Source organism: Eublepharis macularius, chromosome 17, assembly GCF_028583425.1.
Source record: "Eublepharis macularius isolate TG4126 chromosome 17, MPM_Emac_v1.0, whole genome shotgun sequence".
Classification (NCBI taxonomy): domain Eukaryota; kingdom Metazoa; phylum Chordata; class Lepidosauria; order Squamata; family Eublepharidae; genus Eublepharis; species Eublepharis macularius.
The window spans coordinates 30,657,483-30,670,748 of NC_072806.1; the positions used below are offsets into that span (position 1 = coordinate 30,657,483).

General features: G+C 42.6%; 1 protein-coding gene across 1 annotated transcript in view; it reads right to left on the bottom strand.

Annotated features, from left to right (window-relative positions):
- The window catches only part of PPM1E (protein phosphatase, Mg2+/Mn2+ dependent 1E), a 126,250-nt gene extending 123,591 nt beyond the window's left edge, over positions 1-2,659 (bottom strand). The window contains exon 1 of the mRNA XM_055001743.1: positions 2,094-2,659. Within this exon, the coding sequence (XP_054857718.1) occupies positions 2,094-2,659 (566 nt within the window). The remainder of the gene's footprint in view (positions 1-2,093) is intronic.
- Between the last annotated feature and the right edge of the window lie 10,607 nt (positions 2,660-13,266).

Here is a 13,266-nt window from a genome sequence, read left to right on the forward strand (position 1 = left end):
AGTTCAAGTGGCCTCATTTCTCCTCAGGGCTATCTTAGTCCTTCCCACACCTTTCATGGCAGAGTTCACCAGCAGTTTCTGGCTAACACCTGAGAGCTCAATCCTGGCATCTTTTTTCAGCACTCATCCATGGAGCAGATAGAGTGGTTAAGAGTACATCCAGAGTATTCTTCCTTCACTAGCACCACTATCTTTTTCTTTCTTTACTCTTGTTTCAAGTACTCATTTGATCATCTGCTTTAAGAATGCAAAACCACAATGGACAACAAGAAGTTTGAAATAAAAAGCAGGAAAAGGTGTCACAGCCTAGAGCCACCCACCTCCCACCTCCAAAGGATTAGTATGTAGGGCTTCCTTATTAGCATGCAACACTTTCAAGCAGACTTGAGCGCCAGCACCACTTTATTAAAAAAGATAGTTTCAGGTGAGTAACCATGTTGGTCTGCAGTAAAGAGAAAGATTCATGTCCAGTAGCACCTTAGAGAGCTCCAAGAGAGCTTTGATTCTCGAAAGCTCACAACCTGGAAATCTAGCTGGATCTCTAAGGGGCTACTGGATCCAAATCTTACTGTGTAAAAGAAACTATTACCCACATCCTCTCTCTCACCCAGCCCAATATTCCATTCCCCAGCTTCTGATGGCAGTCTTTAACATCATAGGCTCCTTAAATATGCTGCAGGGCCAATTCACTCCCATTTCTTCCCAATACCATTTATTTCAGCTAAGTCCACTTTCCTTTTCCATATTAACTCTTCAGTCAACCTCTTTTATACATGGAACGGAAGAACAAATGGGGCTCAAGCCTACCTGGAAGCCCACCACACAAAAGCCGTTTTTTCTAATCCCAAAGAGTGCTCAGTAGGCCACTCCACATACACAGGAATACCCTTTGTTATCAATCAGGCATATTTCAGCCTTGCAAGAGGAGGGATAACGAGATTTTCAAAACCCAGCCTCCAGAATAGAATCCTGACTCAAATTAAGCTCAGCAGGATTGTTAACAATCCATTTCTGAACCAGGCATTTGCTCAAACACTGTTCTCTAATGGGGGGGGGGGGGCAGTGAGACAAAGTAGGTTGAGGGAAGCCATACCTTCTGGACAGGGGCATGACTCCTTTATTATCCACATCCAGGGTTGAGCTGGGGCGCGGGGGGGGGGGGGGGGAGAGGTAGAGCCGAACATGTTTTCTGAAGATAAGGTGCTGGAGCTGGTACTCTGTCCACACACAAGGGTACTTTGCACACACACCCCGGCCCCCCTCCCGTGTTGTCCAGGACTGAAAACGGAAGTGGAGAAGCAAGTCTGTTTTGAAAATACCCCTGCTATCAAGGACTAAGTTTAGAAAAGGATGGTGAGACTAGAGAGGTGTATCCCTCTTTTAAAAATACAGCTCTTTGGAAAGGAAGGGGAAGAAGAAATCCTCTATAAATTCAAAGGGATGTCTTCCCTTTATTATCTATTCCAGATCTGGAAAATGGAGAGGGGAGGGAAAATTCTCACTTTAGGAAAGAAACTCCTAAAACGGGTGGGAAAGGAAGGAGATGTACATGCTCCAGGGCTCCTTTTCCGCTGCTGCCCATCCGTATATTCCAAGGCTGAGGCGGGAAGAGGCAGCTGCGTCTCTTTGGTAGAGAGCAAGTCCCTGAACTGAAGGGAAGATGAATCCCTCTGCCCATACTCACAGACACCTTACTCTTTGCTAACCACAATTCACAAGGAGGCTGGAGGAGAGGAGAGAGCTGCGTTCCTCTTTCAAAATTATTTTTTGAAAAAAAAATTAAGAGGGAGAGAAAAGGGGGAGAGAAAGAATCGTCTGTCCACTCTTGGGGGCCCCTCTCCTTCGCTATCCAGCTGGGGAGAGGATGAAGCCAACACGAAGACCTAGAGCTGAAGGTGGGTGTGGGGAGAAGGGAAGGCTGCACTCTGTCTACGCTCAGAGGCACTCCCCGTGTTTGCTCTTTATCTGCATAGGGTGAGACCGATCCGGGCAACGCTTCTAAAGAAGGGACTGGGCTGGAAGAACGTTCGTGGGCTACTTTAATAATAATGATGATGATGATGATGATAATAATCGTGCCCCCGGCTACTCACTACTTGTAGAGCTGCTGGAGGCAGAGGTCCAGGCACTCGCCCTCCACCTCCTCCTCGGTGATGTGTTCCGACAGCGGCCGGGGCAGCGAGGGCAGAGGCGGCGGCGGAGGGGTGGCCGGCCGCGAAAGAGGCGGCGGCGAGGGTTGAGGGGGCTGCCCCGGCGGCGTCTGCTCCGGCAGGGCTTCCTCAGCGGCGGCGCTCCCTGCTTCTCCCGCGTCCTCCTGAGGGGCGGCGGCGGCATCGGCATCCTCTCCGTCCCCTCCGCCTCCCGAGTCTCCTTCTTCCACCGCTTCCACCGCCTCCTCCTCCTCCTGCTCCTCGGCCGGCGGCGGCTCCGCTTCTTCGTCCCTCACAGCCTCCTCCGCCTCCTCTTCCTCGGCGGCGGCTTCTTCATCAGCCTGCCGGGCTTCGCCCTCTGCCCCGCCACCGGCTGAGGGGGACGCGGCGGCGGCGGCTGAGGAGGGCGGCGGCGGCTCCGCTCCGAAAGGTCCTCGGAACTCGACCAAGAAGAGCTCCAGGAAGCGGCAATAGCTCCGCTCCTCAGCGTTGGGGCCGCCCGCGGCCATCGCTTCGCATTCCCGGCGGCGGCGGAGCGAGGAAGAGGGAGCGAGCGCGAGAAACGTCTCCCCTCAGCGCCCGCCTGCCCGCCCTCTCGCCTCTCAGCCTCCTTCGCTCCCGCTCGCCGCTACCCGGCGCTCTCAGACGCGCTCCCGCCTAGCTCTGACGTGCGCGCTCACGAGACAAGCCGGCCCATGAGGAGACTGACGGACTTGGGGGCACGCGCGGGTCGAGAGCGCGGCGGGGGGGGGCCTGCCGCCAGCCGTCCACTTTGCGGGCACGCCCACGCGCAAAGGGCGGGAACGCATGAAGAGCGAAGGGGGAGCAGTTGCTCCCCCCCCTATCGCCTGAGGGGCTGGGGAAGGCAAATTAATTTAATTAAAAAACAAATGATTCCTTATTCGCCCCTCCCCCCCTGTTGTTTTAAGACAGAGGGCGTTCTCAGACGAAGAGATCATTAGATAATGTGAGGGAGGTCGAGCGCCATGCACAAACCAATACAAAAGGCTGTTCTCACACACAAGATTGAATAGCGTTGCCGAGCCAATGGGGTCCTGCAGTGGCTTGACAGTATAATGAACAACAAAAACCCACATTTTAAAACAACAAAACTAGAGGCGTCCTTTTAAATCACAAAGCGTTCTCCAGGTTGCCTGCAAGATCTGAGCAAGTCTGTTTATGATAGGACATTTTGGACGTCTCTTATTCGTAGGATCGCCATAGGTCGGAGGAAACTTGAGGGCACATCACACACACATACAAGAAATCTTAAAAGCGGCTGCCTCGAGTTTTTGTTCTTTTTAACTTTGAAAATTTACTTTCCCTCCCAGCACCAGTTAAACTGGACAACATCACAAGAACACAACAGCAGAAGGACACTGTTCTCCTGGGCTTGTCTACTCAGAAAGAAACTCCATTGAGATCAAAGAGACATAAGTTTAGGATTGCAGCCTTAGGCATGAGTAAATTCAGGCTGATAAGAGAAAGGAGAGAGTCCCTTTTTCGGTAAAGCCGGAGGCAAACACAAAATAAGCCGACAGGGACTAATGTGGAGACAAATTAGATCCTTGTTCGGCTTCTGTGGAAAGTTCAAACCTTCCTTCTCCCTGAAGCAATATAAAGTGAAGTCTACCAACTGCAACTCTCTTTTTTTCTATTATTAAATGGCCCAGAAGCAGCCAGCAAAAACAAAGTTTTAACACTAGGTAAAGGGGGGAAAGGAGCTTAAGGTAGACTGAATATCCCTCTGTAGGAACTTTTTGAACTGCTGTGGTTATCAGGTTTTGATAGTTCACATTGCAGAAAGTTTTTTTAAATGCCACCTCTCAACCACCTTTGGGAAGTAGCTTATATTTTAAGTATAAAATAGGTACAAAATTACACATCACATATTATCAATAAAACAATGAAAGCATCACCAACGGTGACTAATAAATATTCTGCAAAAGCCATGAGGAAAGTCAATTGAGATTCATTCAGGAAATTTTATTTGTCACTTTTTTACACCATTCCCCAAGTTTTATAAATTCCCCCACCCACCCATAAAGGCAAACTTGAAATGTTAAAATAGCATCTGGACATACATAGTATCTTTTCAGTGGAATTTTTGGCCACCTTGCCTCCAACAAGTTCTTAACAGCTCTGTAAAGTAGGTTAGGCTGAGAAATTGTGAGTAGCCCAAAGTCACCCCTAGCTGAGAGAAGTGTTAAATTCAAGTCTTTCCAGATCCAACACTCCAGTTATTACCTCACACAGTATTTCCTTGTCTATCACTCTGCCTGAGCCGGAAAATTTCAAACTACATTTTCACAAATTTTTGTATGAAATAGTTTCGTTATTTCAGAATTCATGAAGGGAAATTTTTTTTGGTGTGAAAAGCTATTTTAATGACCCTGCAGCAATGTTTTGCAACGTTGTGGTTTATCACAGCAGGGTTTCATAGCACTTCACAGGGAAAAGGTTTTGTTAAAATAATTAGTTGGCACTAACATTTGTAAGCCATTAAACGTTTAGTATGACTCACTGTTTTTATACCTGTTCTGAAGTTTATAACATAATTTCTTCAAGTGCCAGAAAAAGTAGACTAATAGTTCTTAATCTACTGTCACAATCAGATAATTTCCACAAATTGAATTCTTAGATCCCGCAATTGCATAACTGGGATCCAGTGCGGTTAGAACTGTTGTATTTGGAAGTCAAATGTTCATTGGGTGATTTTGGGCCAGTCACTTTCAGCCTGAATTGCCTTACAAAGTAATTTGGGAGGATAATAGGGAGGAAGGGAAAACCATTTTAACTGTCCCGAGATCCTTGGAAGAAGGACAGGATAAAGCTGTGATACTTGTTTTGTGTTTTATGATATAGTCATTGCTAAAAGGAGAGTCTTCTGGTTGTAGTGAGCTGGGCACCATAATGTTTTCTATCTCCTCATGTTTGTCCCCAAAGCACCCAGGGACAGTGGAATCCAGCCAGACAAAAGGTCCCTGTGGCACTGCCATAACAAAACGGTTAGCTTTTATGATGCTACAGGGGCCTCCTTTGTTTTTGCCGTAACATACTATCTGAGAATTCATTCAGAACTCTTCAGGAGAAATACTCTTTAGCTGAAAAGTTGTAATATTAAAATGTTTTCCGATCACAGAATTCGGTTCTGCAAAGGACCTCCCGGTGCTTGCCTTCAAAGTTCCCAGTAACACTTGCTCAATCTGTCCAGAAATTACCATAGCTATATCCAGCATACAATTTGCTTCAATCCTTTGATCTGCGTAATTAATATATTTGGGTTACAGAATGTTGGGATTCTTGTTGCAGAATTTTTCTGTGTTTTAGATGTCATGGCCACAACTTCCTTTTATTCTTTTTAAAATTATTAAGCAGTCCTGCATTGTTTCAAAACAAGCTATGTAGCACTGCCCAGTTTGGGATGTTTTGCTCATGCCGTTAGAGTAATGCTGTTAGCCAAAATACTTGTTTAAAATAAAATCTCAATTCTTCTATTTTGAGTGAACTCCCCCCCCCTCCATCTTCCTGGAGTCACACTTTTAGAGCCAGCATCCACATCTTGTGATATGATCAGATTATTATATTTGTTCAATTTCATATTTGAAATCAGTGGAAATTAAAAGGTTGGAGTGAAACTGGAGCTAGAAAAGCATTAGGAAAACCTAGGAAACAGCAAAATTATTTTAAGAATCAGAGAAGAACAAGTTGTTTGCACTTCTGATGTCTGTCTACAAACCCCATTGGAAAGGAGAAGAAGGGAGGGAGTGCTCCCATATAAAAATTAGTATCTTGTGACTTTCCTCGATTAATAGACATGTTCACACCATAATGTTTTCTATCTTCTTCTCATGATTGTCCCCAAAGCACCCAGGGACAATGGGATCCACCCAGACAAAAGCCACGTGGGATGAGAGCAACAGTGAGGGGCGGGGGGGCTCAGAGCAAAAAAAAGTTGATTGTTTTAGTTCCGATTATTTAACTCATTGTTTTAGTTGTTACCATCATATAGGAGATGGGGGCTTTCCCCCTAGCTTTCTGATAAAAAACACCTTTTATATGGAACATTTCCATTGTTCAGAGTGCTAATTATTTTAGCAATTCTAACATCATTGTAAGATAAGTAAGTATGTTTATTACCATCTACTTAACAGCGGGCTGAAATATGGTAGCTTGCTTAAATCCACCTATTAAGACAAGTTTTGAACCAGTGAGTTTCAAGCTCTTTGATCACAGTATACAACATACACTTATCAATATAACAATGCATATAGTGCCTGAGTTATACACACTCCTATTGAACAGTTGCCAAACTGTTGAGCTTTTATGAGAAGTTGCTAGTTCTCATGGTGGCCTAGACAAACATGAGAAACGTGTTTTTTAACACTTCTGGTTAACGGTTCCTGGATTCTTCTACTGTATTTAATTCAGCCATTAAATGTGGACAGGTTTGATACCACCACAGTGTTAAAACAGCTTGGAAACAGAAATACCACAAGTCATGGATCTGGATACTACAGAGGGGATATCCTTTAAAGAAAGTGAATACGCTGACCGTGGAACTTGGAAGGATCAAGAAAAACAGGAAACAATATTTACACCATGAGCCTTTTAAAAATATTTGCATGTTGATTAATAATAATATCCGCAGTGCTGAATCAAGCCTGACAATGGTAAACGCACATGTGAATTCAGGATCTGACATGGCCAGAGTCTTTTGTGTCTATTTCACACCAGATTATGTGTAAATGAAGCAAATTAGCCATGGGCATTGCTCAATATAGTCTTTCATGCCAAACACATTGCCCATTCCTGCTTCAGATTGTTTCTGACATTCATTTGATATTTATCTTCCTTGTCTTCATTGCAAAGGTCGTTGAAGTAAATGACTCTTTGGGTAAGATGCTTCGTCAACTTTTAGTGTCTGGGGGAGCAATTTCTATTATTACTTGCTTTAGCATTTGAAGTGCAAAATTAAAGCCTAAAGTTTGGCAATATTCATGTTAGAAGAGGGAAACTTAAAAAACTCTCTTCTACTGTACGTTGCAAATGGTAATAATGCATGTTGTGGTGCAGCTAGCCCCCAAATCTGTAACCAATTCACAACATAATATAGCAATTGCCATTCCAAAGGATAACTGTCTTATCTGGGTCTATGAAGGAAAATAATGTTTCAGCCATATTCAGCAGGGAGGAAATCGATATGCCTAACAGTCAACATGGCCCCATTTACAGATAGTTACATCTGCAGATTGGGGCCATATAGACAGAAGGGATATTTATCAGCGGGAGGCCAGAGCTGCAGGGAAGGGGTATGCAAGATTCCTCTTCCCCTCTCAGGTCCCTGCCAGAGTGAAAGACTGGAAGACCAGACCAAAGGTGGGGAGGCAAGAAAGTTAAGGGAGGGAGAGGATGAGATTTCTCCTTCCCAGAAGTGTCACGGATCCACACTTGTTATTGCATAACATCCATAATGTTCCAGACAGCTGCTGTTCATGCACAATTGTGAACCATCTTCTCCTTCTCCATTCACATCATCAGAGGCCCTGTTCCAGGTGACTCTGCATTCTGACGTTAAAGTGGAAACTTGATCCAAGGATTTTTGTGCCACATCTTTGGTGTATTCCTTCTTGCAGTTTCCATTAAAATAATAAATAGAGTGTGGAAGCCAGCTTGCCTTTTTCTATGGACATTCATCCCATTTATACATTTAATTTTTAGGTGTACGCAAACTTTTAAAAATCTTAGTTGTACATCTAAAAAACATGTCCTTTAGGGGTCAAGGAGCTGTTATAGAGCTAAGCCATTCTGCATACATACATGCCTAAAGACACACACAGCCCCGTTACTAGACTGTTGTTATACGAAATATCTAGGTGGGAACCATGTTTTGTTTAAATAATCCATCTTTAAATTATTAGAGGCTCTTCCCTGATTTACAGTGCCATCCTAAGCAAAATTATACCCTTCCAAGTCCATTGAAGTTCATCATGATCTTAAAAGGCTGTAACTCTGCTTAGAATGGCATCGTTAAGCTTTCATCTGTCCATCCTCCTACCCTGCCCAGCTGTTGAACTTTTATTTTTAAACTCTTCTTTTAAGCTACTTGGGCAAACATTCAGGCACCCGTTGTGTATATATTTTTAAAAGATGGTATATATAGGAAAGCGTTTTCATAACAACTTCATTTTCTACAACTACTTTAATTAATTATGAACTAATTAAGTATGTAGGTTTGTTTTTTAGCCAGTTTGTGTATTCAGAATGTTCATATTCTCAGAGAACACCAGATTCAGTGGAACAAAAAGATACTGTTTTGCTAATTTATCCTGTATTGCTGCAATGCATTTTCAAAGCAAGTAGCAATAAGAAATGTCATATTATATGCATATGTTATGCATGTAACATAACATATGCACATTCTGCTCAGGGGGGAAGTGAGCTTATGTAATTCCCCCACTTCGATGCAGCACTCAGACCTACATGTCTATAGCCTTTGACCGCCCCCAACAGTCAGCATTCATTTTTCAAAGGACAGGAGAGACTGCTAGGGGAAGGAAGGAATTTTTTTAAAGCAAGTATCAGGGATGTAAAGAATTCTTATTTAAACCTATACTGACGAGAATGCAGAGTTGGAGAGGAAGGTCAATAATTTTGCCACGGTCACAAGAATTCTGCCTGTATGGAAATACTCCACCATCTTAATAGTCAGTCATCAGTTGTGTATACTGAAATGCTTTAATTCAGTCAAATTATGTGTTCAAACACTATAGCATACGGACACAGATGTGGAGTTTCGGCTGCAATCCACTTTAGGTGAAATGCTTGAATTAATGGGAATTTTGTTCTGTTTAAACAATTGTGAACTAATTCAGACATAGTCTGATTACTTTGGCTCATCTAGGACACAAATCATGTTAAAACTGTTTTTAAAAGGGCAAGATCTTCTTATAATGTAAGATGATGTTAGGGAATGCAGATTCTTCTGGTCCCAGAATAGTTTCTTTTTAAGTTCCAGGCTGGGACAACTCATTTCATTCCAGAAGCAACAACAGCATTGCCAACCACTTGGCATTTGACTGTTCTACCAGCAACATTATATTCTGTCTGGTGACCAACAGACATAACTAAAAAGCTAGCACTGCTGGTTTTGCCTTGGCATCACCGTCTCACCAGATTCTGCTATGTTTCTACTCCTATCTTCTGAGATTAGGCAGGTGGCAACCTAGAAGCGGGCCTTTTTAATAATGGCATCAAAACTCTGGAACTCTCTCCCCAGGAAGACCTGGTTGTCCCCTTCTGTTGCCATCTTCTACCAGTGGGTGAAGACTTTTAATCTGCTATTCCCTCAGTGATTCCCACCTTCATATCCTATGTTTGATGGTTGTTTTTTATGATTTTGTATGTGTATTTTAGCTTTGATTTTAATAATTTTAATTATGTGTTTTGTTGGGTTTAATGGTTTTAAGATATGATTTTATTAGATACGTTTTTAATCTGTTAGCCACCTTGGTGGCTCTGATGATGGCAGAAAACTAGGGTATACATTTTGCAAACAAATACCCCTGACAGTCGACATTTCCCCAAGCTTCACCCACTTCTGTGCTTGTTCTTCCTGGTCTGGTTCTATCCCCTATCCTTGCTGGGAGCATTTTTTTAAAGTTAAAGTTGGCAACTGTAAATACCATAAATATTCACACCTGGAATTTTTAAAAAAATAAATCAAACAAAACAAACCCTGTCCTACCACTCTTGTGCAGATGGGGTTGAGCCCAGGAGCAGAAACTGAATTAAGTATATATTTGCTTCATTTATAGTCCACCTTTTTCACTGAGACTGGATTGCAAAATTAAAAACCATGCAATAAAGACAGTATATAAACAATGCAATTAAAGTGCCTACAGTTTTCAAAGACATTAAAACTGCAACCCTGTACTTGTAAAAAAAAAAAGGCCCCTCTCAAATTAGAAGTGTAGAAATACTTACTGGAAAATGAGAGTAGACCCCCCCCAAAATACTTACACTGGATTCTACTGTAAGCCTTCCAAGGACAGAAATACACACAAAACCATTCCTCTGGATCTTCTTCGTAACAAAATTTGTCCTTGTTTGCACAGAGGTTCTCTGTTTTAAGAGGCAGACACTTTTGAATTCAGCATGTTAAAATAAAACAGCCACATGCTTTTCTGTACCCAAACATATGTTGCACTACATTCCATCAAGAGATGCTAAAACCTTCTGAACTGTGTTAAATTCTAGCTCATGACAAGAAATCAACGTAAAAATTAAAACAAAACATACTGGTGAGTGTTACCGTTTTTCCAGACTCGCTAACATTTCTGGCAGCAATGGTCTGGAACTTCTTAGATCCTAAATAGGTGCAGGAGAGCCCTAGGAAAGCAGCAAGTGGAGACAGAAGAACGATCTGCTTCACTAGGCAGAAAAGTAGGAAGTTATTTGCTGAAAAAACGAAAGAACCACTGAGCAAACAGAACTGTATCTTCTGATAAAACTGTAGTCATTCATGCTAAGTTAACCATATCTAGTGTTAATTTTTTTTAAACTTAACATTTTAGGTTTGTCCCGGGAGTGCAACTACAACTAAAGATGCTCACAATTCACATGAAATGCATTAGACCTTAATGTAAACAAAGATTTTCATTGTCGTGAAGGCCATATAATGTTGGCCCCATCCTGCACCCAGGGAGGATGTTGAAGTAGTGGAATGGACTGTACCACTATTGACTGCAGGTCACAATTTTGCATGCTCTCCTTAATAATTCCACTACAGCAGGCAAAGAGCTAAAACCTTTCTCCTGGCTAGGATTCTGGCACCAGGTTGGAGCCCGGATAGGGCGGGGTTTGGTGAGGGAACTCTGCAGGGTATAATGCCATGGAGTCTGCTCTCCAAAGCAGCTATTTTCTCCAGGGGAACTGTTCTCTATGGCCTAGAGATCAGTTGTAATTCCTGGAAATCTCCAGTTACCACCTGGAGGCTGGCAACCCTACTCCTGGCTGTGCTAGTTTTCTGTTTGTGGGAAGTTTTCCACACAGAAGAATATGGAATCCCCACCTCGCAACCCTGAAGACTGTGTGGTCCATTCTACAGCCCAATCAGACTTTTGTTTAGTAGGAAATGAGAATACTGCAGAAGAACGTGTAGCAGAATGTTTAATAAGGGCAGGGCTAGTTCTCCCTCGAACAAATCTACTATCCAATCAATTAGGTCAGTTTTATAAATTTTTTTGCAAATTGGTATCTCTGTCCCAATAGACTACATAGGGTCTATTGGGTCTTAGTCCTAAATGCTGGAAGCTTTGTGAGCAAAAAGGCTCTCCAACTCATTTATGATGGAAATGCCCCCAAATTTATCTTTTCTGGCTGTTTCTAAGGCAATTTTCCAAATTACTAAGATTAATTTACCCTTTTCTCCAAAGCTGTTTATATTTGATATCTAGAATGATATCCACATTTCCCAAAAGACAAAAAACCTTATTTTCAAATTATTAGCAGCTGATCGTTTGACAATTGCGGCCTTTTGGCCAGATCCAGCAGGACCATCCATGGATAGATGGCATGAGAAACTTTGGGAGATTTGTGTTTTGGAGAAAATTGTGCACAATCCTTTTTTCTGTAGCTCACATCATAGTGCACAACGGAGCAGTGACAAAGAAATTTGGAAATCCTCTCTTTGATTATTTGGAACTCAAAGGGATCCTAGCACAGAGAAAAGACTATAGACTTTGGTTTTCTCTTTGATTGATCTTATGTCAGAAGCTAGTATGTTCTTTTACATTCTCCAGGGGTCTAATTGTGTTTATATTTGTGTCCTTTTCTATGTTATAAATAAATTGTGGAAAAAAAGGGGAAGGGTAATCCTTTGTTAGTATCTCCTGAGCAAAGAGCTGACACCTGAGCTACAATTCCCCTCTCAGCCCTGGCCTTACTTAGGTCTTGTCCATCTTATAAACTCCACACTGGCCCCCTGCCCACTTAAACAGTGCAAGGTAATGGCACATGATTTATTTTATTTAACGGAGCTACACTGCCTTAGGAAAAAGCCAGCATCAGACAAACCTTCATAATACCGTAAAAATAAATTACAAATATAATTAGTGCACACCAGGGCAGAATAATACTGATTAATTAGCCCTTCTATTTAATTACAGTTTCAAACTCAGTAAAAGAAACCTCAGCCTGGAATGCACAGCACAGAAAATCTCCATTCTTGGGTATACCTTTTATTTCCTTCCCTATAAAGAAACTACTTTTTTCTGTAACATATGCTCCAGATGATGACTGAAAATAAGGATCAGGTCTAGTTTAATCCTTCACAGGAACTTAACCAAAACAATTTAAAAACAGGAGCCCACCTCTAATTCACGTCCCCATACTCGGCCATGGCATTATTTTGATGCCATGTTTTAAACTTTTGACATGAACCTGAACCGTGTTATACTAGCGTAAAAAGGGTCCTTTCGTTCAAAACAAGAGTATGGCCAATTCCGCATGGCTCACCTGAAGCCGGGACGTTGCGGAACATGCTGGAAAAAACATGGAAGATCGCGTTTTCTCGTGCGAGTTTTGCACGATGAGAAAACGCGATCTTCCACGTTTTTTCCGGCATGTTCCGCAACATCCCGGCTTCAGTTGAACTGTGCGGAATCAGCCTATTACTTACTAAACTACCCAAAGATCCCTTTAATGAATTAATGAGTTTAATTTTTTTTTACCTCAACCAACCACATTTATCTCTCCAATAAAGTTTTCTTCCTGTTACTTAGGCTTGATTCACACCTGCAAGAGAAGGGCTGCCAATTTCCAGGTAGTGGGTAAAGATTTCCCAGAATCACACCTCATCTCCAGGCCACAGAGATCAGTTCCCCTGGAGAAAATGGCTGCTTTGGAGGATGGACTATGTCATTATACTCTGCTGAGGTCCTTCACCTCCTGAAACCCCACCTCTTCAGGCTCCGCCCCATAAATTATCAGGAATTACCCAAGGCAGAGCTGGCAAACCTGGAATGAGGTGGTAGAAGGGACCACTGCACCTGAGACTGCAGATGATAGATTCCAGTTTTTAATGTTCCTTCACATTTAATATTTCTTATGGACA